General features: G+C 53.3%; 8 protein-coding genes across 8 annotated transcripts; 5 read left to right on the top strand and 3 right to left on the bottom strand.

Moving 5' to 3' along the window:
* Positions 1-51: 51 nt before the first annotated feature.
* BO72DRAFT_260620 (F-box/WD repeat-containing protein) lies at positions 52-2,494 on the top strand. Its single transcript, XM_040940117.1, has 2 exons — positions 52-1,258; positions 1,311-2,494. Exons 1-2 carry the CDS (start codon positions 258-260, stop codon positions 2,281-2,283), a joined length of 1,974 nt encoding a protein of 657 aa, XP_040796798.1. The 5' UTR covers positions 52-257; the 3' UTR covers positions 2,284-2,494.
* Positions 2,495-2,663: 169 nt separating this feature from the next.
* Positions 2,664-4,450, top strand: eb1 (microtubule-binding protein BIM1). Its single transcript, XM_040948095.1, has 6 exons — positions 2,664-2,842; positions 2,942-3,013; positions 3,104-3,138; positions 3,200-3,277; positions 3,348-3,832; positions 3,897-4,450. Exons 1-6 carry the CDS (start codon positions 2,829-2,831, stop codon positions 3,951-3,953), a joined length of 741 nt encoding a protein of 246 aa, XP_040796797.1. The 5' UTR covers positions 2,664-2,828; the 3' UTR covers positions 3,954-4,450.
* On the top strand, positions 3,987-4,555 carry BO72DRAFT_260605 (uncharacterized protein). The gene has a single exon (XM_040940116.1). It carries the CDS (start codon positions 4,135-4,137, stop codon positions 4,432-4,434), a length of 300 nt encoding a protein of 99 aa, XP_040796796.1. The 5' UTR covers positions 3,987-4,134; the 3' UTR covers positions 4,435-4,555.
* Positions 4,556-11,798: 7,243 nt separating this feature from the next.
* On the top strand, positions 11,799-13,460 carry BO72DRAFT_356241 (Gfo/Idh/MocA family protein; the record flags this gene model as incomplete). Its single annotated transcript, XM_040940724.1, has 1 exon — positions 11,799-13,460. A coding segment is annotated over one exon (1,662 nt), but the record flags the coding sequence as incomplete, so codon positions are not given.
* A 234-nt stretch (positions 13,461-13,694) lies between these two features.
* Positions 13,695-15,593, bottom strand: pgmA (phosphoglucomutase PGM2; the record flags this gene model as incomplete). The annotated part of the gene is made up of 3 exons (XM_040943396.1): positions 15,442-15,593; positions 15,078-15,379; positions 13,695-15,007 (listed from the first exon to the last, which is right to left on the bottom strand). Exons 1-3 carry the CDS (start codon positions 15,492-15,494, stop codon positions 13,695-13,697), a joined length of 1,668 nt encoding a protein of 555 aa, XP_040796794.1. The 5' UTR covers positions 15,495-15,593.
* Positions 15,594-16,130: 537 nt separating this feature from the next.
* On the bottom strand, positions 16,131-17,044 carry BO72DRAFT_452406 (oligoribonuclease). The gene is made up of 2 exons (XM_040945718.1): positions 16,894-17,044; positions 16,131-16,799 (listed from the first exon to the last, which is right to left on the bottom strand). The coding sequence occupies exons 1-2, from the start codon at positions 16,939-16,941 to the stop codon at positions 16,284-16,286; spliced, it is 564 nt and encodes a 187-aa protein (XP_040796793.1). The 5' UTR covers positions 16,942-17,044; the 3' UTR covers positions 16,131-16,283.
* Positions 17,045-17,665: 621 nt separating this feature from the next.
* On the bottom strand, positions 17,666-18,548 carry BO72DRAFT_480766 (short-chain dehydrogenase; the record flags this gene model as incomplete). The annotated part of the gene is made up of 2 exons (XM_040947652.1): positions 18,258-18,548; positions 17,666-18,223 (listed from the first exon to the last, which is right to left on the bottom strand). The coding sequence occupies exons 1-2, from the start codon at positions 18,447-18,449 to the stop codon at positions 17,666-17,668; spliced, it is 750 nt and encodes a 249-aa protein (XP_040796792.1). The 5' UTR covers positions 18,450-18,548.
* Positions 18,549-20,636: 2,088 nt separating this feature from the next.
* Positions 20,637-22,204, top strand: BO72DRAFT_388745 (FAD-binding domain-containing protein; the record flags this gene model as incomplete). Its single annotated transcript, XM_040941734.1, has 3 exons — positions 20,637-20,809; positions 20,869-21,098; positions 21,165-22,204. Coding segments are annotated over 3 exons (1,443 nt in total), but the record flags the coding sequence as incomplete, so codon positions are not given.
* Between the last annotated feature and the right edge of the window lie 159 nt (positions 22,205-22,363).

Genomic DNA, 22,363 nt, shown 5'->3' with positions numbered 1-22,363 from the left:
GTGCGGCTTATAGGGCGTCTTCATCAGTCTTGTCCCTCGTTCAATTATCGCCCTTGCCTACGCCTTTTTCAGCTTCGGGTCCCCTATTACCTCAGCTCGTCGGCGCTACCTGATACAGCACAGCCTCCCTTGCGTTTTATCCCCGATAGTGTGGTTATATCTGTCTGCTATACCTCACGGGTGATCGTTCCCGCGTGACTATCTTCTGCCCTTCGGAACGGTCGTCCTCCCAACAAACTTGCAACAGATTCGACACAATGGCACCAAGAGACAACAACGCGGGCAATTCCCGCCGTCGTCCCTCGCTTTCTTTCCGCACTCGACCTCGGACGTCCACCGTATCGACCGTTCAGACCATCGGACCAGATCACGAGCTCTGGCATGCCCTTCCAGTTGTCGACTCGGACGTTGATGGGTACGATGGGCAGGCGTTGGAAGAACATCACATAGGAGAGCAGGTTCTGGAAGACACAAACCAGTTTCCTGAACCCGCCCCAAGGCGCCGCGGAGCGAAGAGCTTCTCCAGTCTGCGGCATCCCGTGGATGGGTTGCGCGCTTTGGGGCGTCGTCTTTCTGTGACAATCCGCAACAAATCCACGAGACACTCGGCCAATCCAAGTGAGGATTACACCAGGAACTCCTGGTGCAACGAGGCCAACGTTGATCGCCGTTCATCGATCCCTGGTCCCGTCCCCGGTAATGGCCTGGCTCCTCCAGTCTTCCCGGATGACATTTATGCCGGGGCGTCTGCTCGTGCCGCGGCCGCCGCTCAAAATGAACTGGCCCGAGCGCTGCGCGATGGGGTCAAGTCTTCAGAGACGAGATTAACCAGGGACTCGGAAAGTGGCATTGGAATCGATTTGCGCGACCGCTCCGAGCTCTCTGACTCTGCTCTGGCGGTTGTGCGGATCGACCCCGTTGCTTATCTCCCTCCGGAGATTATGTCACAAGTGTTCTCCTACCTCGACCCGGAGTCACTGATGCAGACAGAGCTAGTCTCGCGCGCCTGGAGTGAGCAGGCTTTCTCCCGGCATATTTGGCGACATGTGTTCCGTCACGCCTACAGACACCATCGTCCCAGTGGGCTTTCGACTAAGAAGAGGCAAGCTGCTGGTTTGGGCAAGGCCCGTCCCGATCAAGACTGGAAGAGGATGTTCCTTGTGCGGCGCGCTTTGGAACATCGTTGGAAGGAGGGCAAAGCCGCTGCTATCTACTTGCATGGCCACACGGATAGCGTCTACTGTGCTCAATTCGATGAGTATGGCTCCTTTGGCCGTCAAAAAAATACCTGCCTGCTGACTCCATTCTAGGGACAAGATTATCACTGGCTCTCGTGATCGGACAATTCGCGTCTGGGATGCTCATTACCCATGGCCATGCCGCAAGATCATCGGCCCTCCGCCTGGTGATGTTCCCGGCATTGGCCCTGTCAACAATCAAACGCAGCAATCATCCGGCAAACCGCCCTTTCTTACTATCTGTCCTCCACCCACTAGCTCTGCAGGCATTGTAGCTCCAATGGAACAGAGTGCGGACTACCATAGCGCCTCAATTCTCTGTCTGCAGTTTGATGATGAGATCATGGTTACTGGCTCTTCCGATTTCACCTGCATTGTGTGGGATGTTCAGAATGACTACAAGCCGATCCGTCGTCTGGAGGGACATCGGGCTGGAGTCCTTGATGTTTGTTTTGACGATCGGTATATTGTCTCATGCTCCAAGGACACCACGATCTGTGTCTGGGATCGCCACACTGGTGCTCTGGTCAAGAAACTGCTTGGTCACCGGGGCCCTGTCAATGCCGTTCAGCTCCGTGGTGACCTGGTAGTTTCGGCCAGTGGGGATGGTATCGCCAAGTTGTGGAATATCACTTCCGGTCTCTGCGTGAAGGAGTTTCCCAGCAAGGATCGGGGCTTGGCCTGCGTTGAATTCAGTGATGATGCTCGAACCATCTTGACGGGTGGTAATGACCATGTGATCTACCAATTTGATGCAAACACTGGAGAAATGGTGAGCGAGCTCAAGGGTCACGAGGGGCTCGTCCGGTCTCTGCACCTGGACAACATGAACCAGCGCATCGTCAGTGGCAGCTATGACATGAGTGTCAAAGTTTTTGATGCGCAGTCTGGTGAGCTGTCAATTGACTTACCTGGCTGGACGACCAGCTGGATGCTCAGCGTCAAGTCCGATTACCGGCGCATTCTTGCGACCAGTCAAGACTCTCGTGCCGTTATAATGGATTTTGGATACGGTCTAGATGGCATAGAATTATTAGAAGAGTGAAGAACTGGATAGAGTCGCTAGATGTTCTCACTCCATGAATTTTGGTTGTCGGTTTTTTTTGGGGGAAAAGTTCATGCTGTTGGCTTGGCGGAGTATACTGGGTGTCTTGGAATCTTTACTTGGAATGCTTTCTTGATATATACATTAATAGCGATAGAGCGCGTCGACCATTTTATCAGTCACCTAATTCTACATTGACTTTGGACTTTCATTTACATATCTTAAGACTTGGCGTTGTTGCCTGATTTGTAAGGCTCAAGTAAGACAAGTAAGATCGGAGAGGCGGCGATTGAGATTGGACCCAATCGGGTTAGCGCCTCGCAGTCCCGTGGGTTTTGGCGACAGCAACAAAACACTCCCCCCCTCTGCTCTACTTGGCCTTTGTTTTTCTCCATAAATAAACAAAAGTCTGAACATATTTGGTGACAGGCCTTCGTTGTTGACTGCTCTTCAACTTCCTACGACCTCTCTTCCAATTCAAGCGATTCCTCTGCCGTTCTTCCACACCCTTCTCAACCCCAAGCCCCAACCTAAAATACCCCACCATGGGCGAATCGAGGTTCGTCGAGCATTCTGTTTGGATCTCACATGCGCGACGGCAGCATCAGCAGTCGAGATCGAAAGCGACCAAGGCTAACATAATTGGATGAACTGATAGACAAGAGCTGCTGGCATGGCTTAACAACCTGCTGCAGTTGAACATGACCAAGATTGAGCAGTGCGGTACCGGGTATGTTCTCCTCGCGAAGAAGCGGCTATTATGCTGGTGGAGGATCTCCGTCGAATGAGATCGGGATATACTGATGCCCTGGGTTTCCAGTGCCGCATTGTGTCAGATCTTTGACTCGATATTCTGTGAGTGCAGCACAATCTCGCACCCCCTTTTCTCCATAGCTGACTGATTTGTCTTCTATAGTGGACGTCCCCATGTCTCGTGTCAAGTTCAACGTCAACAGCGAATATGCCTACCTTCAGAATTTCAAGGTGCTTCAGAGTATGCGACTCAGTCATATCCGGCTCAATGTCGAGACAACCGTGTTAATATCTGCTCCGTTTCCTTCTAGACATCTTCGCAAAGCACCAAGTCGACAAGCCCATCCCGGTAGAGCAGCTCACCAAATGCCGCATGCAGGATAACCTGGAATTCCTCCAGTGGACCAAGAGATACTGGGACCAACACTATCCTGGCGGTGATTACGATGCGGTCGGTCGCCGCAAGGGCTCCGGTGCTCCTCCGTCCGGACCGGCTTCTCGCACTAGCTCCAGCGCTGCTGGCAGCGCCGCTCGCCGTGGCACCACCCCGACCGTGGGTGCTGCTCGCCCCCGCGCTGCCGTCGCGGCCGTCTCGGCCAACACCGCTGCTCTGCAGCAGGAGATCAACACCCAGAAGGAGGCCATCGCTGGGCTAGAGAAGGAGCGGGATTTCTACTTTGCTAAGCTCCGGGACATCGAGTTGCTGCTGCAGAGCGCGATTGAGCAAGACCCCGAGTTGGAGAAGGATGAGGACTCGTTGGTGAAGCACATCCAGGGTATCTTATATTCGACGGAGGTATGAACTGATTCTATCACCCACGCGTTCTATTAAGGGAGAGGGTAGGCTAACATAAGAGCAGGAGGGATTTGAGATCCCTGAGGCAGAGGCCGGCGCGGACGAGCTGGAGACATTCTGAGTCCGTCGTAACCTTGGTCCTCAATATTAATACCCCCTTCATAGCACACTGCGCAAGCGTTTAGTCGTCCCTTGACGACGTTTGATTTGTTCTAATTCTCATTTTCTTTCAATGTTCATTTTGCCACAAATTCTGCCTAGACCATTGGTCGAGATGATGCCTGATTTGGAGAGGGGTCGAGATGAGACGATACGTAAGAGGAGAAAAGGGGGTGAAACCGGCACAACGTGTGTTTTGCAATTCATTCCGAGATGGACAGGGGAGTGGGGGGAGGTTTCTAAAGAAAGCTTTGTATAGTCGAGTCGGGATGAGAGAAAAGGCCAGGCAGCCAGCCAACCCTTCGGAACTTCTTCAATTCTCATGCATGTCTTGCTACTTATTGTATCTGGTAAAGGAATGGATCTCGACGGCAGTTGTTTCTAGTCCATTCTCGTGTCCATACCATCTACGTCTGATAGTTTGCTTACTGATATCAAGGTAACTCTCTCGAAATCGACCAAGTGATCTAAGTATAGTTGTCCGATCATCACCCAGGGGCCTACGTAAGATTTTCCCCCCCACTCTTCGTCAACTCGGGGGGGGAGAGACCTCTCGCCATCTTCCAGAAACTCCTGCATGGTAGATCATATATACCGAGTCCTTTCGATCCTCGGCATCTCAGCGAGATCCCCCTTCCCTTCCCCTCATTCCCAAGCCCATGCCATTGATCAGACACCCAATTAACATTCCCACAAAAGAGGCTCCGGACTGCACGAGTTTGACACATTCCTCACACCAACCTAACCCCTTCCATCATTACCATGATCAACCAACCAAGGCCACAAGATAGGTGAGCAAGGCAAACAGACAGGAAGGTAAATCTCTGAACATCAAAAGATTGTGATATCGTTTGACAGGAGAAGGATCCATGGGACCTTTGTATAGACTACGTAGACCAGAACACATACCGGTAGGCAGTAGATACCTGCACCTAGTCATCTCGCAGTGCAGTGCTAGGATATAAATAGTCTCGCTCTGGGAGTGGAGATTTGAGACACGGGAATCGGATTAGAATTTACGAGCGGAGGCATACGAAGGCAGGATTACGTAGGTAGGTATGTTGATGGGGTCTCCGCTTTGGTCTAGATCTCTGTTGATTTTTTTGTTCGCTTCGGTTTTTGCTGTTGTGTTATATGGTAGTAGTAGTGGTGGTGGTGATAGTGATAATGGTGGGTTGGTGGTTTTTGACGGGTATGGTTGGGGGAGTTCTGGAGGATGAGAGGTTGTGATTGTCCGGCTTTCTGGAAGTTGTGGAAGCTGTGCGATAGATATTGATCCGGATACTATTGATATATCTCTATTGGTGATTGTGAGAAATCTGGCGGGATCAACTGAAGGTCAGGACAATGCTGTTTTCTATAGTCCTGGACTTCGATTGACCATGGATGTTCTATTCAAAGCTCCGACGAATAATGAACGAGCCGAGGACTAAGGAGCTTGGGGAGGCGGTGGCAGAAAACACAAGCTGTTGCTGTTGTTGCCGTGCCATCCACCTTTCGTGTCAACAACCATCCTATGACCAATTCACATTGTCTAACTCATGATAAGTCTGTCAGAGAAGAAGGAAAGTCTGCCGGAATCTGGCTTCGGCCATGTTCAGAATATACCGTCTTTGAATTGCGGGTCAATGCTTCGTTTCAGCATCGTCCTGTGGTTCTGGGGTTTGCAACGGACCAGGTTTCTGCAATATGAGAACAAGTACTTATGTACTTCGGATTGCTGAGTATATGTGTCTCCCGAAATTTTGTGCGAGTCAACCATCAACCATCGAGTCACTCACCAATGGGTGCTTCCAAGCTCGACATATGGATGTCGGCTAGTAAGTGAGTGAATGGGTATGCTCAAACAGGGGCTGCCGAGGCTAGAACTGACTGGGTAAGTTTGTGTCGATCTGGGGTCCCACAATTGGGGGGTGAAATCGCCAGATTGGAATGTTTGAATATGAATGAGTTGCTTGTTTTTCTTGCCTATCAGACTGGACCATCTAAGAATGAAGACTGTAGGGGATGGTATAATCAGCATATAAGTTGAAGGCTCAATAGGAGAGTTGAATGGGCGTTGACTTACTACGTATGTATACAAGTTTTCCTGTCATTGAAGTATGCATCTTATCGATCCTGATTGGAGGATATTTCTTACCCTTCGATCGGTTGCCAGTGCTTGTTCATGTCCGTGATGGCGGAAAGCCAGACCAGCTACTTGAGACCTTTCTCGAGATTCTTTATGTGCTTGTACGCATCCTGCAAAACCGGAATATCTTAAGCTCGGTACCTGCATCGGTCGGTTGCATGTGTATCCTATCAGCCTTGGTGAAACGATGTCAACCTCAAGTAGATTCTCCAAGCACCAATCGATCAATGCTCGCTCGAGTCCTTTTTAGCTACTCTCCCGCCCGAGTGAAACATGTCATCTGAAACATTCTCCTCTTTCGAAGGATCTCATCTACATCGACGGCACCCGAATCGTGCTATCTGCTATGCAGGTAGGATGGAGTTTGCCGATAACCAGGGCACGGGGGGAACAGATGATCTTAGACACCCGAGGGAAGGGGGTTGGGGACGAGGCCAAGGAGACGGGATTGTAATTTTCACTAGCTACAGTGGATTACTCAATCTGTGGGAACGAGTTAAGAGAAGTCACGATGCTCAGGCTTGCTCAGGCTTGAATTGTCGTGGGTAGGACAATATATTGCGAAAAGATGCTTATTCGGAGTTCGTATCGCGTGGGCGAGTCTGGCTCCGGCCTGGAGATTTCGAGGTGCACTGCATAAGGCCCGGCCGAGTCCTTGGGGCCATTCGGCTTGCTGCTTAGCAGACTGGACCGTTTGGCTAAGCTGGCAAACTAGTGACTCTTCCCCTCCGAGTACCTTGCCGCGTTGGTGGTGACATTTGGGGTGGGAAGGGCTCCCCTTACGTAGCTCCTCCGAATGGCTCGGAAAAGCTCAGATGAATGACTCCATTGTCAAAGCACCCCGAGTCCTTTCTTCCACCGGAAGAACGAAGAGAAAATTCTGCGTGCTTAGCTTCTTCTTATCAACCCGGTTGACGATGGTTGCCCTGCTGTATCCCGAACCATCTCTTTCCTAGTACGTACCTCTCCCTGCTCGACTTTGGGCTAGTGTATGTGCGGCACCCGCAATAGACGGGAATCGGCATGCACGATTGGGTAACTCTGGCAGCAAGAGAGGGTCTCTCGCGTCGTGAGTAGAATGGGATGGCATCATCAGTGTGACGGGGGGGGACGGTGGTCGGCCGTGCGATTTGATGGATGGAAGTTCTCTTCCATTATCATTTCATTTCATTTCCTAACGGTCTAATGAAACTTAGCGCCCGGCGTTTTATTAACCTCAGCCTTGGCATCCCCTTTTTGGTCAAGCATCGAAGTTGCGTTGCCGGCACGGCAGAACATACAGGAACTCGGGAGTCAATCCTCTCTCTCTCAATCTTACGTACATCATAACACAGATGCAAGCTACCAGGAAAAAGCAAACATGTTTATTGACACCCGTTGAGGAACACTTCGAAAGAACCTCAAACAGAGAAAGAGAAGAAAAACAATCAAAACCCAAAAGTGGCAAAAGATGATGGGCAGGCTGCGGCTACAACCTTGTCTGCATGCGGATCATTGAGGGGGGCGGATCATGGATCTTGATTCACCATACGCCGTACATTACATTATTGCTCTCCTAACCTGGATCTCTTCTCCGACTGGACTGGAATCCATCGACTCAGGCAAAAATATTTGCGCCTTCTGGCAGATTACCTTTCCCTCGTTCCCACGTAATTGTCCAATCTGCGAGTCTCCATGCAGGCTGTTGATTGGCAAGATGGCAAATTAGTGGTCTCAATGCCCCATAGTCGTACTGGCTTGGTTTCGGTACGGCACCCACTCCGACTAACGTCGACGCTGCTGCAGGTCTAAGACCTATTCTTAGGCCTGGCCTGATCGAAATGCGAGTGAGTGAAGTGAGTGAAGTGAGTGAGACTTGACTTGGGCTTGCCTGCCCACGCGGGTGGTTTCCATGGGTCCTGCGGAGGAGGTCATGTCGAGACTCTGACTCTCTGTCTCTGTTGTCTCTTTCTCTGTCTTGTTCTGGTCTTGTTCTGGTCTTGTTTTGCCCGTCCTGGTTCCTAACTAACTCTCTTCTCTCTTTCCTCGCCTCATACAGCTTTGCCTACTATTCTTCTTCCCCTCCTCTTTCTTCCTTTCATCTTCCCACTTACCCTCCACCCCCTCCTCCCTCCCCTCCCCTATCAATCCTCCCAAAGCTCGACTACCTCCTATTTTCTTAATCTATTTCTTTTCTCCCGATCTCTCTTCTTAGCATCCACCGTATTGACCTATCTAATCCTGATCTTAACTTGCCTCCCGATCTGAGGCGTTGAGTCCATTCATTTGTCCTTTTCTTGTTCGTCAACGGAACCACTGCAGCCGGGACTGGCTGGGCTATCCCAACCTGTGCAGTACAGTAAGCCCCCGCGCAGTGAGCAGTGCCAACAACGAAAGAGGCCAGTGCGATTCTATTGTAGGCCAAAGGAAGTATCGTCTCCGCCAATTCCGCCGACGAACTGAGACCGACACGATCTCGAACCCGGGGCGAACAAGCGAATATCCGACGAGAATCCGTGGTGGCAGACTAGGTCCGGAACCTTGGGTTTAGCGTGGATCCTCTCTGCCCGGTGGGAGCCTCAAAGCAATTTACTCCCATTCAGCTTCGGTGTTCTTCGTCGTCTTCTTCTTCTTCTTCGACCCTCATTAGAGCCGCCCCGCGGTCAATCTCAAAACTCTTCCCGCAAGCATTGCTCTGCTGCTCGGCCAGTATGGATCTGACTGGAAAGCGCAATCAATAAGCCACTCAACAATCAGGTCGAACTCGGAACAACATTGGATCCACCACACGATTGTATCTTTCCGCTGTTTCTTCTTTTCTTCTTGTTTGCAGGTAGGCCACTCAACCCATCTGCTGGATCTCACTCTCTCCTTCAATTATCTCGGCATTTAATGGAGCTGCTTTGGTCAGACATACTGACATCAGGGGCAGCCTGTCGCACTAGGTCTGCGTCTATGCCTTTCGGATTCTCTTCTCTTCATCTTGTCCTATTCCACCGGTTTTTGTCGGCTGCTTGTCCCGGCTGACGTCCACTCATTGCTATTCACAAATCATCGCTGTCCGGAACTTTCACCAGCAGCATTTCAGATCGTTTTTCGACAGTCGCTCTCTTAGCATTCGATATCGCAGTCGCCTTTCTGGTGTCTTTCATTATTCATCGACTGAATTTCGTCATTGGTTTTCCATCTCCACGCTCTTTCGACTTCCATAGCAACCGACTTTCGATTGGCCTTCGCCATCACACTCCTTTTCACTGAGCAGTCGCGTGTTTCGCAGGCAGACAACCTTATTTCATATCCTTACTTTCTCGTTTCAGTCGATATAGTGGGCAGAGTGGGCAGTTGTGGTAGAGGATTTCAGCAAGGCTGTATTTGAGGTTCACTGCGCAGTATATCATTTAGGTGAGAAATCGGCGGGTCGACGCGCAATAGGGGCTTAGGCAGAATGGCCCATCATGGAACTGGGCATACGCGATTTAACAGATCGATGAGGAAACGATACCAGTCAGACGAAGGTGGGATGGGAGTGGCAGGCCGGGAGCCAGACGCCAAAGATTTGCCGACCACGATGTTGCAGGAAAATGAGGTGTCCGGGGTGGGGGACGAGCTCGCGATCGGTCAGGAGGGTCAGACTCAGCAGTCACAAAACAGCGGGCAATCACAACATATGAAACGCCAGGAATCAAACACATCTTCAGACGATAAGACGACAGTTGTTGCGACAGTGTCCAACGTGGTGGATATTGGCTCACAGACGACGGGGCTGAGCACAACAGAAACCCCCTCCGCCACATCTGACGAGTCCACTCAAGCAACGACATCTGGCTTGTCGGCGGAGTCAGGTTCGGTCACGGCACCAACTTCAGCAACCGAATCCGCCGACGGGCAATCGACCGCGTCTCCAGCGTATTCTTCTCCCACCGCAGATACTCCTACAGTGACCACGGCCACCGAGCCGTCCACCTCCGTTCCTCCGTCCAGTCTGAATCCGTCCAAAACATCAACTCCTCTCTTTGGCACTACCTCGACCCATCTTCCGGCGTCCTCCACCCCTATTCGACCGACAAGCACGGGCACCGACTCAAGCGCAACTTCGACCCAGACTTCCAGCACAGCTACCACGTCAAGTTCAAGTGTGTCCTATGTCGACAGCTATCAATCCGGCACAACGACTTCTCACGTTTCATTCGAAACGGCCACGACATCCCTTTCTTGGTCTGGTACGTCCTCCTACGCTGGAGCCTGGGGTACGGCCACGAGTGGCGCAGTGGGAGGAGCAGACGCCACTGCCACCGGGCAATCACCATCGGCAACGACCGCAGCCGCCGCTGCTGGCGGTCTCAGCACTCAAGCGAAAGGCAAGATAGCTGGCGGTGTGGTTGGCGGAGTAGCGGGTGCCATGGTGTTTGTTGTCTTGCTTTGGCTTCTGCTGCGCCGACGCAAGAGGGCTATTCTTCCTCAGACACGTGATGCTCTTCCTGCAGCGGACATGGCTGGTACAGCCACTACCGAAGGATCCATCACCCGCTCGGCGGAGATGACTTCGCGCCGATCCAGCAATGACCCGTTATTTACCGCCTCGTACTTTGCTCCGGCGTTCATGCAACGGTGGCGCCAATCGCACATGACCACTCGGACGACGGATTCGGTGTGCTCCGATAGTAGCGAACGTGGCTTTCAGAAGATTTCGGGCCGGAAAATCCCCTCAGTGTTACATTCGGGCGGTGATGGGTATGGTGGCGGTGTCGAGCAAACCTCACCCACGGCATCTGAGCCCAGCTCTACCTATGCCGCTCCAGGATCTCCTGTGATTCCGCGGTCGCCTCCCTCGCAGCCTCCGTTGACTACACCGTACGGCATGCCCCTCGACACGAGCTATACTCGAGAGGCGGATGAGCCAGTTCCGGTGGTCAAGTTCCGTCCATCTCCTGCTCGGACTGTGACGGGGTCTAGTGGTGGTCTGAACAGCGAACCTTCAGCGCCGCGTATGATTCCGTCCGTGCATGTGCAGGTGTCTGGTTCTCTCTCGCCGACCATACCCAAACGGCCAGATGCGTTAGGTCGAAGCCATCCTAGTTTCGATGGCAGTCGAGGCAGCCGGTTCACGGAAAGTATCTGAACCACGCTCGCCTGGAAATGGTGGACGGCCTTTGTCGTCTTCCACCCGGTGCATATATGCTTTTGAGTTTCTGTACATAAATCTGGAGAAGTTGTACATGGGTTCTTGGGTGAGCGTTGGAAGCTCGGTGATGACTGGCCGGCAAGGAGAGAAGGGGGGAGGCTTTGTTTGGCCAGTTCGGAGACCGCGACGGAGGAATGCTGGGTCTTTTACGTCTTGATTCTGCACTACTTGCTAGCCTGTTTTCGTTTTCTCTTTATATGGATACCCCAATTCATTTCTTTCTTATTCTGCTTATTTGAAGGGGGGCTCAATGTACATTCGCCTATCAATTTCTAATTAATAGACAATCTGTCGGTATTGACTAATCAGAGTTACCTGTCAATGGCTGTCGATCGTTGCTCTGCTGGCAGATGACATAAGATGTCGTGGACCAACCAGCAGTCGGGTATTCTCAGCATTTGTCCTACTCATACTATAAAGAAATCATACACTTACTTCCCTGGACCCCCTCCTCTCCCCAACTCATACATACATACATACCATCCATAGGAGCCAAAATGAAAGAGCCTGCCCTCCCTCTCTTATCCTCCACTCTTCCTTCTGTCAATCCTTCTCCCCGCCCGCTCCGGTTCCTCGTCATCGGTGCGGGATCGCGGGGAAATGCGTATGGACGGGCGGTGACCAGCTCCACTGCGGGGATCATCCATGCTGTCGCCGAACCCCATCCCTTCAAACGTCGCCAATTCGGCCGCAACTACATCTGGGGCCCCAACAATCACTCCCAAGATGGGCAGGAATTTGCTGACTGGCGCGACTGGCTCGCCTGGGAGGTCCGTCGTCGCGAGCTGGCCTCGAATCCCATCCGTCAACCTTCATCTACTGGAGCCGCGGCAGCAGCAGGGGTAGACGGAGTCTTCATCTGCACCCTCGACGAGACGCACGCGGAGATCATCCACGCCATTGCGCCTCTGCGCCTGCACATCCTGTGCGAGAAGCCGCTCGCCCTCTCCCTGACCGACTGCCTCAGCGTCTACCGCGCCCTGCAACCCCACACCGCCACCACTATCTTCTCCATCGGCCACGTCCTGCGCTACAGCCCGCACAACATCCTCCTCCGGCGCCTGCTCCTCACCGACCGCGTCATCGGCGACATCGTCTCCCTGGAGCACTGCGAGCCCGTGGGCTGGTGGCACTTCGCCCACAGCTACGTCCGCGGCAACTGGCGGCGCGAGACGCCCGCGGGCGACGGCTCGCTGCTGACCAAATCCTGCCACGACATCGATTTCCTCATGTGGCTCCTCTCTGCACCCCCAGAAACAAGCACACACACAACGACACCGCAACCGCAACCGCAACCGCACCAACCCCGCACCATCACCTCCACCGGCTCACTCACCCAGTTCCAAGCGCACCGCAAACCCCCGGCCGCCGGCGCCGCAATCAACTGCCTGTCCTGCCCCGCCGAACGGGACTGCAAATACAGCGCCGTGAAGATCTACGACGAGCGGCACGTGGCGCGCGGCGACTTCGACTGGCCCGTCAATATCGTGTGTCCGGACATCGAGGACGTCGTCGCGCCGTACCTTGCTCTTTCGGAAGCTTCCCCCAACCCCAACCCCACAAACACAAACGTCACCTCTGAAGCAAGAGCAGCAGCGTCCGCGCACCTCCGCGCCCGTCTCCGCGCCTCCCGCCCTCTCTCCCGGAACGAACCAGGCGGTCCCCCCTCCTACGGCCACTGCGTCTACGAAGCCGACAACAACGTCTGCGATGACCAGGTCGTCACCATCAAATGGGATGATCAAGCAAATCAGCAGCAGACGGCGACGGCGACGGCGTCGGCCAAAACCGCCGTGTTTCATATGATCGCCCCGACGGAGCGGCAGTGCGAGCGGCGCGGCCGGGTCTACGGCACCGAGGGCGAGCTGGCGTACGACGGGCGGCGGATCGAGTTCTTCCGGTTCGCGACGGGGGCCACAACCGTCATCGACGTGCCGAAGCAGCCGCCGGAGGAGGAGAAGGCGCACGGTGGTGGGGACTATGGGCTGGCGCGCGGGTTCGTGGCGGCCGTGGACGCGGTGGTGAATGGTGGCTGGGCGGCCGAGAAGGCGCAGAGCCGGTTTGTCGAGTGTACGTTGGAGGAGGCGGTGCGGAGTCATGCGGTGGTGTTTGCGGCGGAGGAGGCCAGGCGGGAGGAGAAGGTGGTGAGGTGGGCTGAGTGGTGGGAGGGGAAGTTGCGGGGGTATCGGTGATTTTTATTCGGTGCTGCTGATGGCTAGGGGGGTAAAAGAGCAGGGCTATGGTTTATGGCTTCTGATTAGTTCCAACAAAATTAATGACTGCTTATGATGATCACGAGAAGATGCTACTGCGCTGATTTATTATTTCGCTATCGCTATATTAACAACGTGCTTGATTCCGTAGGCTCGTATAGACTGAGTAATTTGGATAGTAGGTATGTGCAGATGTTTCTAAGTGCGGACATCGGGCTCCTCGCGGCCGATGAACTCCTTGAACTTGAGAAGGTCCAGGGCCAAGGCGACGTTGTCCTTGAGGTACTCGTCCGTCTTCTGGGAGAACTTGCTGGCATCGTTCTCGTGCTTTTCAATGTACAGACGGATGGTAGCACCGCTGCTACCGGTGCCGGACAGACGGACGACGAAGCGGCTGCCATCGTCGAACTTGACATACAGACCCTGGTTCTTGGAGACGCTGCCGTCGAGATCGGTGTAGGAGAAGTTGCCGGCGTCGGCGACCTTGCGGCCGGAGACAGTCGAGCCAACGAAGGAGTCCTTGTTGTCGACATACTTGGCTAGAGTGGCGATGACCTGGTTGGCACCGTCGCTGTCGACGTTCTCGTAGTCGTAGCGGGTGAAGAAGGTGCGGCCGTAGGTCTGCCAGAACTCGTTCTGGATGGAGGCGATGCTGGGGGTCTCGTTGGGCTTCTGCTGGGCGACGCCGGCGATGACGTTCAACCACGCCACGATGGCCCACAGACCGTCCTTCTCGCGGATGTGGTTGCTGCCCGTACCGAAACTCTCCTCACCACAGATGGAGATCTTTTTGTTGTCGAACAGGTTGCAGAAGAACTTCCAGCCGGTGGGCACCTCGTAGCTCTGGAGACCCTGGGCCTTGGCCACGAGGTCGACGGCACCGGAGGTGGGCATGGAGCGGGCCAGGCCGTACACGCCTTGGTTCTTGAAGTAGGGGATCAGCTTGGCGTGGTGGGCGATGATGGCCAGACTGTCACCGGGGGAGACGAAGGTGTTGGCACCGTAGATCATGTTGCGGTCACCGTCACCGTCACTGGCGGCACCGAAGTGGATGCCCTCCTTGTCGACCCGCTCCACCAGCTCGTGAGCGTAGACCAGGTTGGGGTCGGGGTGACCACCACCGAAGTCGGTCTTGGGCTCGAAGTTCATGGCGCTGCTCTCGGGCAGACCCAGCTCGCGGACAAAGATGTCCACACCGTAGGGTCCGGTGACACCGTGCATGCCATCAAACAGAACCTTGAAGTCCTTGTGGGCCTGGAGGAAGTTGCGGATGAGGTCGAAGTCGAAGATCTCCTTCAGCATGGTGACGTAATCGGAGGTGGAGTGGACGACCTCGACCTCGAGCTCACCGTAGGTCTTGGTTCCGATGGAGGAGATGTCCACATCGGGAATGTCAACGTAGTTGTAGGATTTGAGGGTCTTGGAGGTCTCGTAGATTTTGTTGGTGACAGACTCGGGGGCGGGAGCTCCGTTGGTCAAGTTGTACTTGATACCGAAGTCATTCTCGGGACCTATACGGTAAACATTGTCAGTCGCTTGACCCAGGTTGTTTTTGTTCTCAGGAATGGGGTTGTAACTCACCACCAGGATTGTGACTGGCAGTCAGGAGGATACCACCGGTAGCTTGACGCTTGCGGATGAGGTTGCTAGCAGCGGGGGTACTGAGGATGCCGTTCTGGCCGACCAGCAGCTTCTTGACACCATAGGCAGCACTGATCTTAGCGATCTTCTGGATGACCTCAGTGTTGTAGTAACGACCATCACCACCAATGACGAGGAAAGCTCCCTCAGCACCCTCGGGGATGGAGAGGATGATGCTGGCGATGAAGGACTCGGAGTAGTGGGGCTGCTGGAAGACCTTGACCTTCTTACGAAGACCAGAGCTGTAGATTATTAGTTTCACTGTTTTCGGAACGGTGAAGGGGCAGCAGAAGGTATCACTTACGTTCCAGGCTTCTGGTCGGAGAATGGGGTGATGGAGATGGTCTGGACAGACATGATGACGTGGAGGAGGGGTAATCAAAATAGAGGGGTATATTATTTAGAAAAGGTCAGGCACGAGCTGTGGGATATATACAGCTCACTGACGAGTCAAATGGTGGGGGACAAAATAGAGAAAAGAGGAATGGAATAGATTGAGAAGAGGAGGAAAAGGAAGAGAAGGAAGAAGAGGGGGAACAGAGGGAGTAAATAAGTAAGTTGTAGCAAGAGAGAGGAGAAAGCAGGAGAAAGCAGGGTCAGGGCGAGGAGCAGCAGCGGGCGGCGGGATTGGGATTGGGATTGGGATTGGGATTGGGATTGATTGGGATTGGGTCTGGTTCTGGTTCTGGTCCCGCTCCGATGCAAGACAAAGTCTCTACTAGAACACCCCACTTCAATCCCGATTGCAATTGCGTTCGTTCATGGGTGGTATGGGTGGTGGTGGTGCATGAGGTGGGATTGGTTTCGTTGGTTGTTCGTTTGTTTATTTGTTGGTGGTGGTGGTGTTGACAGTTAGCAGTGTCATAATGTGGCGGTCATCAATCAGTTCTCATCATCTCATCATAATGCATCTTCCCATGCAATTGTCTCTAACAATTTCCCTTCCCCTCATTTTCTACCCCTCCCTCCGTACAAACGCCCGTACAAATTATAATTCTTGACCCCCTAAAAAAAAGCTTCCCTAAATAGAAGCTATTATTGTTGCCAGCTCAGCTCATTTCCCCGCCGGTCTAAAACCCACAGACCTCCCCCTTTTACTAGTAGCTTGTCTAGTACTAGTAGTCGAGCTACTAAAGCTACCAGAGGCTATCTAAAAAGCCGTTCCCGATAGAAGCGCATTTCTGCGATGCTTTCCAAAATGTCCTCCCGCGCCAGATGCACCTCCTTCTTCGCAGGCACGGCCGCCAATAACTCATCCGATCCCCACCGCCGCGCCATCTCCTTCAGTGCGCTCACGTCTACAATCCGATAATGTAACCACTCCAACACGCTCCGGTACGGTCCCTTGGCCAGAAACGCCTTGTCCGCATGCACGCTGTTGCCCGCCAACAACCCCGTCCGCGGCTGCGGCACATACCGATGAATGTACTCCAGCAACGCCGCCGCTGCCGACTCCGCACTGACGGTGGAAGCCTGCACCGCGGCCGTCAACCCGGTGCGACCGTGGGTTTCGATACACCACTCGTTCATGGACGCCAGTGTCGCGGGCGACTGATGGATGACGGTTTCGAATCCCTGCGGCTCGAGGAGCTTCAGGTCGGCATCGGTGATGTAGCAGCAGATCTGGAGGATTTGATCGGTTTCCGGGTCCAGGCCGGTCATCTAGAAGTGTCCGTCAAGAAGACAGGGTGCGTCAGCGGATGAGGCTCGTGGCTTCAAGACAACGCAGGACAGGCTGCAAAGAAGGTTCCCGAACCTCGCAGTCGATCCACACCAGGGGATCGGCGGAGCGTGTCAAGGGCATTGTATGGTTTCGAGCTCGAAGAGCTTGAACAGAGAATAGAGGCTTTTGGTAGAACTGCCTCCGAGTGTGTAGTGAAATTGAATGAAGTGTTCGTGGAAAGGCCATGGCAGACAGCACCAGCAGCAGCAAGTGGGCCGCCGGAGCTGCCTCAAATCATTATTTCCGGCGGCGGAAGGCGGCGAGGTCGGCCGACTTGCCGCAATCGACTTCTCCAAATGTCCCAGCATACATTCTTTGTCCGTGGCTAACTCACTGTATAGAGGGAAACATAGTCACGTCTTACTACAATGTCTGGCCTCAATTGACACGTAATGAAGCAAATAGTCATTTTTCTGTGCCAAATGCTTACGATCAGTGCACGCTTAGCGCAGCAGCACAGTATGCCTCCCGACCGAGTCCCGGTGGAGGCGTTGTTTGTCAACAGAATCTCCAGCATCGTGTGTGCTGTGTGACCTGTCTCTTCCGCATTTGACTCTTGTACGACTGTGTCCTCTCCTGTGTAGAATCGAGTGGGATATCTGAATTACCATCACATGAAGTATGGGCGCCAGAAGGGATTGTCTCGCCACTTCTCAAGGGTGAATTCGCAAATCGAGACTAATTGACATCTCTTGTCATTGGTTGTCGATCATATCTGTGAAGGTCCTCTTCGCAATGGCTGTTTGCACCTATCAAAAAGAGACCTTTCCCTGAAGATGCGTCCAGCCGTAACTCAACCCATTCCTCAGGCAGCCTTCTCATTGTAGAAGCCTTCGTACTGCTCATACCACTGCCGTACAATATCGGCACTCATGCCTGGTGCAATTACCTCGTCGCCACGCTCCAACTTCGCACTCACTTCCTCCATGAGCTCTTCCACTGATAGAACACTGGGGTTCTTGTCCTTCTTATTGTTATACGGGTCATCCCGTTCGCGGTGGAGGTCCGTTGCCACCGAAGGAGGAGCGATCTCCACCACTTGCACCTTCTCAAACCTGCCTTTAGACAGCTGCGTCCGAAGATTCATGCTCCAGAAATGGAGCCATGCCTTCGATCCGCCGTAGATGGGATTGATCACCGCAAAGGGCACGAACCCGAGCACGGAAGAGACATTGACGATGAGAGCACCGTCAGGCTTGTTCTTGAAATGCTTCAGCAACCCCAGCGTGAGATGCATGGGGCCACGGATGTTGATATCGATCTCTTGATCTGCTCGCGCGAGAATCTCTTGCGGCTCCTCTTCCACAAGCTTCAGCGGCCGCTGCACACCCGCATTGTTGACCAGGCAGTCCAGATCAGGGTGCTCGGATGGCGATGAACGAAGGAAATTGGTCGACGAGACCCGTATCTAGCACGTAGTAGGCTGCAGCGCCAATCTCGCGAGCGGAATCCTTGAGCTTGGACTCGGTGCGGCCGGCGATAATGATTTTTTTGCCCTGCGAGATGAGGTAGGAGGAGAGCGCTTTTCCGATGCCTCCGCCGCCGCCGGTAACAAGCGCGCAGCGGAAGTTTAAGCTTGGTGAAGCCATTGCACGAACTTTGTTGTTGAGATCTTGTGGAGATATATTGTAATTACAAGAAGCTGTTGCTTATCGACTGGATCAGGAGATGAGATTTTTGGAACCATCATGATCGAGAAGCTGAAATGAACATGATTGATCTAAAGAAGAGAAGTACTCGGAGGAGCGAATTGGAAAGTATGGCGTGATGACGTAGTTTCCATGGAACTCGGCATGCCGAAATTCCTCCATTGCCCTCAAGGAAGTCCCTGGCATTTCAGTGTTGCCGGGTCAGTGTGTGCGCAAAAGATTCCTGGTTTGCTCCTGATACGATGGTTTGTATTCCGAAGTGACTCGCGCTGTCCTCACTCAGCACAGTAACCGGCAATTTGACTTGACATGCAACAGCGAGCCTGGTATATCTTGAGATGTGGCACAACTACCTCGTTGCAAATGGGCGATTCAGATACACGGAAAACCTTCGACACGGTAAGACCTCGACACGGTAGGCCCTCGATACGGTAGGCCCTCGATACGGTAGGCCCTCGATACGGTAGGCACTCGACACGGTGCATGCCGCATCCTTCGCGATACAGAAGGACATTGCCGCGTCTCTGCCCATCCCCTCTACACATCTTTTGACCGTGAAGGTCCCAGCTACTGCCAGTGATCCTGAGTACTTGATTCGCAGATACCACCAACACAGAGAGACGAGTTTCTGAGCTCCAAAAAAGCGCGCCCCCTTACAAGTCGGATATCGAGGTACTGTGTATGTACTGGGTGGCAGCCTGCTCCAGGAAGAGATAAAAGAGCATAGCTATGAAGCTCGATCCTGGATGGACATTACAATCAAGATCTCTGAGTCGCAGTCCGAGTCAGCAGATACGAGTCAAAGGACTGACAACACTTCAGCCAACCTAGCCCTGCCTGCTTCCAGTGGAGCCGCCAATAGCACCGCCTCGAGAAGAGAAATGCCGTGTATATCCAGCCTGAATAAAGGTTTCTCTATGGTCTGGACTCAAATTGCTGGTTGGCATATTGCGGCCCTGGCTGCACGCCGGCTTGTTACTCGGTTACGAGCTAGGCATTGCGGACGGCTTGCCTCTACTGCATCTGTGACTGCTCAGAGCAGTTCGAATTGAGAGTCGAGGCGAAAATAGCCGGACTTCTGATCTCGCCGCAGAGCCTGCAGTTTATTTATTGGGTGCAAGAGCCATCGATTGAGCTACCGAAGCCCAAGGACGCGACAACCAAGTCGCTCGGTCTGGCATAGCAGACCAACACAGTCAGAATGACAGCTGGCCGAGTAAACCTCCCACGGCCGTTACCTGAAGTATGCAGTGAAAAATATGTCCATGCTTGTCATCTTCTGCATGAGATGGCTTGTTGTCGCGGGCTGATTAGTTGGGGCTTCAAGCTGACTTTCACCAAACACACCGTGCTTTTTCCTGACATCACTTGTTTGTGGCTATCAAGGTCTCCCTGTCATATGTACGTTCCTGCTACATAAGACTCAGCTGACCGTCTCCATGCACTTCGACGTCATCTTATTGGACTTTCCCTTTGCTGCTTTGGGGTTTTTCGATTGATATAAGCCCACACACCAATCCATCGCCTAAATCTAGGTTTGCGTCTCATGTAAGGGTCAAACTGTGTTCTATACCAGAAGAGAATATATAAGTCACTCGATGTCCCATGTATACTTCCTCACTTTCTCAGCATGTGTCAATGGGGAAATAGCAAGCTGCTAATTCAGCTTGTAACATACTGTACATAACTGGTGGTTATAACTAAGCATGGCGAGACAAGGCTTCTTTTCTCTCCTTCTTGCCATTCCTTTACTCGCCCACCGGGCACAGTCATCGAATCCGCAAACATGGGCTTCATTATCGAGTATCAGCGCCGCAACCTGGAACGCATTGAACGCGACTGTCGGCGGACGGCTCCACGAAGGCGCCCCGATGATGAGCCCGTGCTACCCATCCAGTCACGATCCAACCCAACCACTAGATGCAGCGCAGTGCACCGCTGAGCAAGAGCTTCTTCTCAACTCGACTCTGGCGTCGAACGAGCTTCCTTGGTATCACAACGTCAGACACCACAACTACACATTCACAGCCGATCATTTGTACTTTGCTAAGGTGTGGAAAATAGTCCGTCTGGTCCACCTGCCAAGCCACCGGCGCATCATGCCCCATCCCTTCGTCTCTACCACCCAATACTACTTGCGAGCAAGGCAGTGTTTCTCCGCGATACGTGGAGGTGCGAGGAATAGAGGACGTTCAAGCCACTCTCAACTTCACCAGATCTCACGGACTCCGACTCGTCATCAAGAACACCGGTCATGATTACAAGGGTCGGAGCTCAGCGCCGGATTCTCTTGCGCTGTGGTGTGTTTCTTCTTTACCTTTGCTGTCCCTAAGACAGGGGAATGTTGACTGGTTCTTAGGACGCATCCATATCAACCCCCCATCCGGCTCCTGAAAAACTTCACTCCAGAAGGCTGTTCGGCCCCGACGGGAAATGTGATCAAGTTCGGGGCGGGACAACAGTTCAAAGGCATCTATAACTTTGTGCATGCACGGGGATATCGGGTCGTGGGAGGAGGTTGCGATAGTGTCGGAGCCGCGGGGGGGTGGATTACTGGTGGTGGGCATGGGCTGATGGCTAATGAACTTGGTGAGTGAGACCCTCGCACGTTCATCTGCAGCTCTGTTGCGCGCATGGGAGTTGACAGTGAGCCAGGTCTCGGGGTCGACAACGTCCAAGAAATCAAAGTCGTACTAGCCAACGGGACATATGCCACTGCGACTCGATGTCAGAATCCTGATCTGTTCTTCGCGCTGCGCGGTGGCGGCGGCGGGACCTTCGGCGTCGTGATGGAGATGAGCACCCTCGTCCATCCGGATCGACCAATGGAAGTCTTGAATGTTTCCTTGACCGGGTTGGATCCCTACTCTTCCGCCGCAAGAGATTTCACAACCTTGATAATTGCGAATGCCGAGCGATGGGCTGCGGAGGGATGGGGTGGATCCCTGATTCCGGGTTCAACAGATTACGCTTTGATCATAGCCACAGCTCTGCTGGACCATTCGGCCGCGTTGGCGTCCGTGCAGCCGGTGCTGGACTTTGCTCGCCAGTTCAATACCTCGAGCGCAACCCTCTCCTCGGTTGCCGGGTTCCTCGACTTCATGGAACCCGTCACCTCGAACCCTCTCGTACAAATGTCGAAGGTGTCCACCGCCGTCTCGTCGCGGATCATCCCACGCACGTCGTTTCAGAACACAACGAGTCAGGCTCAACTGGCTGAGCTTATAACCCACCTGGTGGTCCTCAACGATACTCTACCAACACCCCCTGCACCTCAAGTAGCGGTTCTTCTCGTCGCTCCAGTGCTATATTCGCAGAATCTACCAAAGGAGGATGAACCATTCGGACCCGGGGCATCATCAGTCACGCCAGCATGGCGCAGTGGGCTTTGGCATCTCCTCCACATACGTGCCATTGACAGCAGCATGAGAGACCCAGAGCTCATACGACAAGTCTGGCAGAGTGTTTCCCACGCCATGGATCCTCTGCGGGAATTCACGCCCGATTCCGGTGCTTATCAAAACGAAGCCGACCCGTTTGAGCCGGACCCCATCGGTGCGTTCTGGGGCAAGGCAAACTATGAGCGTCTCCTTCGCATCAAAAAAGAGGTAGACCCAGAAAACATGTTCACGGTGCATCAGGGGGTGGGTTGGGACCGGAATGATGGGAGGTATCAGTGTTACCCAGATGTGTAGATACGTCCACGTGGTGAGTGTACTGGGTCGTTCGTTCCCCCGGGCCGCTTGACCGTATACTATACTATATACTCAAGTACCGTACCTAGCACAGTAACATAATAGAGCAAGTACAATACAGTCCAGTCCCTACCTCCCTTACAGTTCTGGGCTGTGCCT

Source organism: Aspergillus fijiensis (genome assembly GCF_003184825.1).
Source record: "Aspergillus fijiensis CBS 313.89 unplaced genomic scaffold BO72scaffold_69, whole genome shotgun sequence".
Lineage (NCBI taxonomy): Eukaryota > Fungi > Ascomycota > Eurotiomycetes > Eurotiales > Aspergillaceae > Aspergillus > Aspergillus fijiensis.
Note: the sequence above shows the minus strand (reverse complement) of the source record. Positions and strands in the feature narration are given on the sequence as shown.

What these genes read in the sequence shown, in the direction of transcription:
- eb1 (XM_040948095.1), top strand. An exon ending in GAATTTCAAGGTGCTTCAGA is followed by an intron (nt 3,278 to 3,347) that starts GTATGCGACTCA and finishes GTTTCCTTCTAG; the next exon opens with ACATCTTCGCAAAGCACCAA. An exon ending in GTATCTTATATTCGACGGAG is followed by an intron (nt 3,833 to 3,896) that starts GTATGAACTGAT and finishes ACATAAGAGCAG; the next exon opens with GAGGGATTTGAGATCCCTGA.
- BO72DRAFT_260620 (XM_040940117.1), top strand. Translation starts at nt 258, where the DNA reads ATGGCACCAAGAGACAACAACGCGGGCAATTCCCGCCGTCGTCCCTCG. An exon ending in TACTGTGCTCAATTCGATGA is followed by an intron (nt 1,259 to 1,310) that starts GTATGGCTCCTT and finishes ACTCCATTCTAG; the next exon opens with GGACAAGATTATCACTGGCT.
- BO72DRAFT_260605 (XM_040940116.1), top strand. Translation starts at nt 4,135, where the DNA reads ATGAGACGATACGTAAGAGGAGAAAAGGGGGTGAAACCGGCACAACGT.
- BO72DRAFT_452406 (XM_040945718.1), bottom strand. Translation starts at nt 16,941, where the DNA reads ATGCCCTTGACACGCTCCGCCGATCCCCTGGTGTGGATCGACTGCGAG. An exon ending in TGGTGTGGATCGACTGCGAG is followed by an intron (nt 16,800 to 16,893) that starts GTTCGGGAACCT and finishes GGACACTTCTAG; the next exon opens with ATGACCGGCCTGGACCCGGA.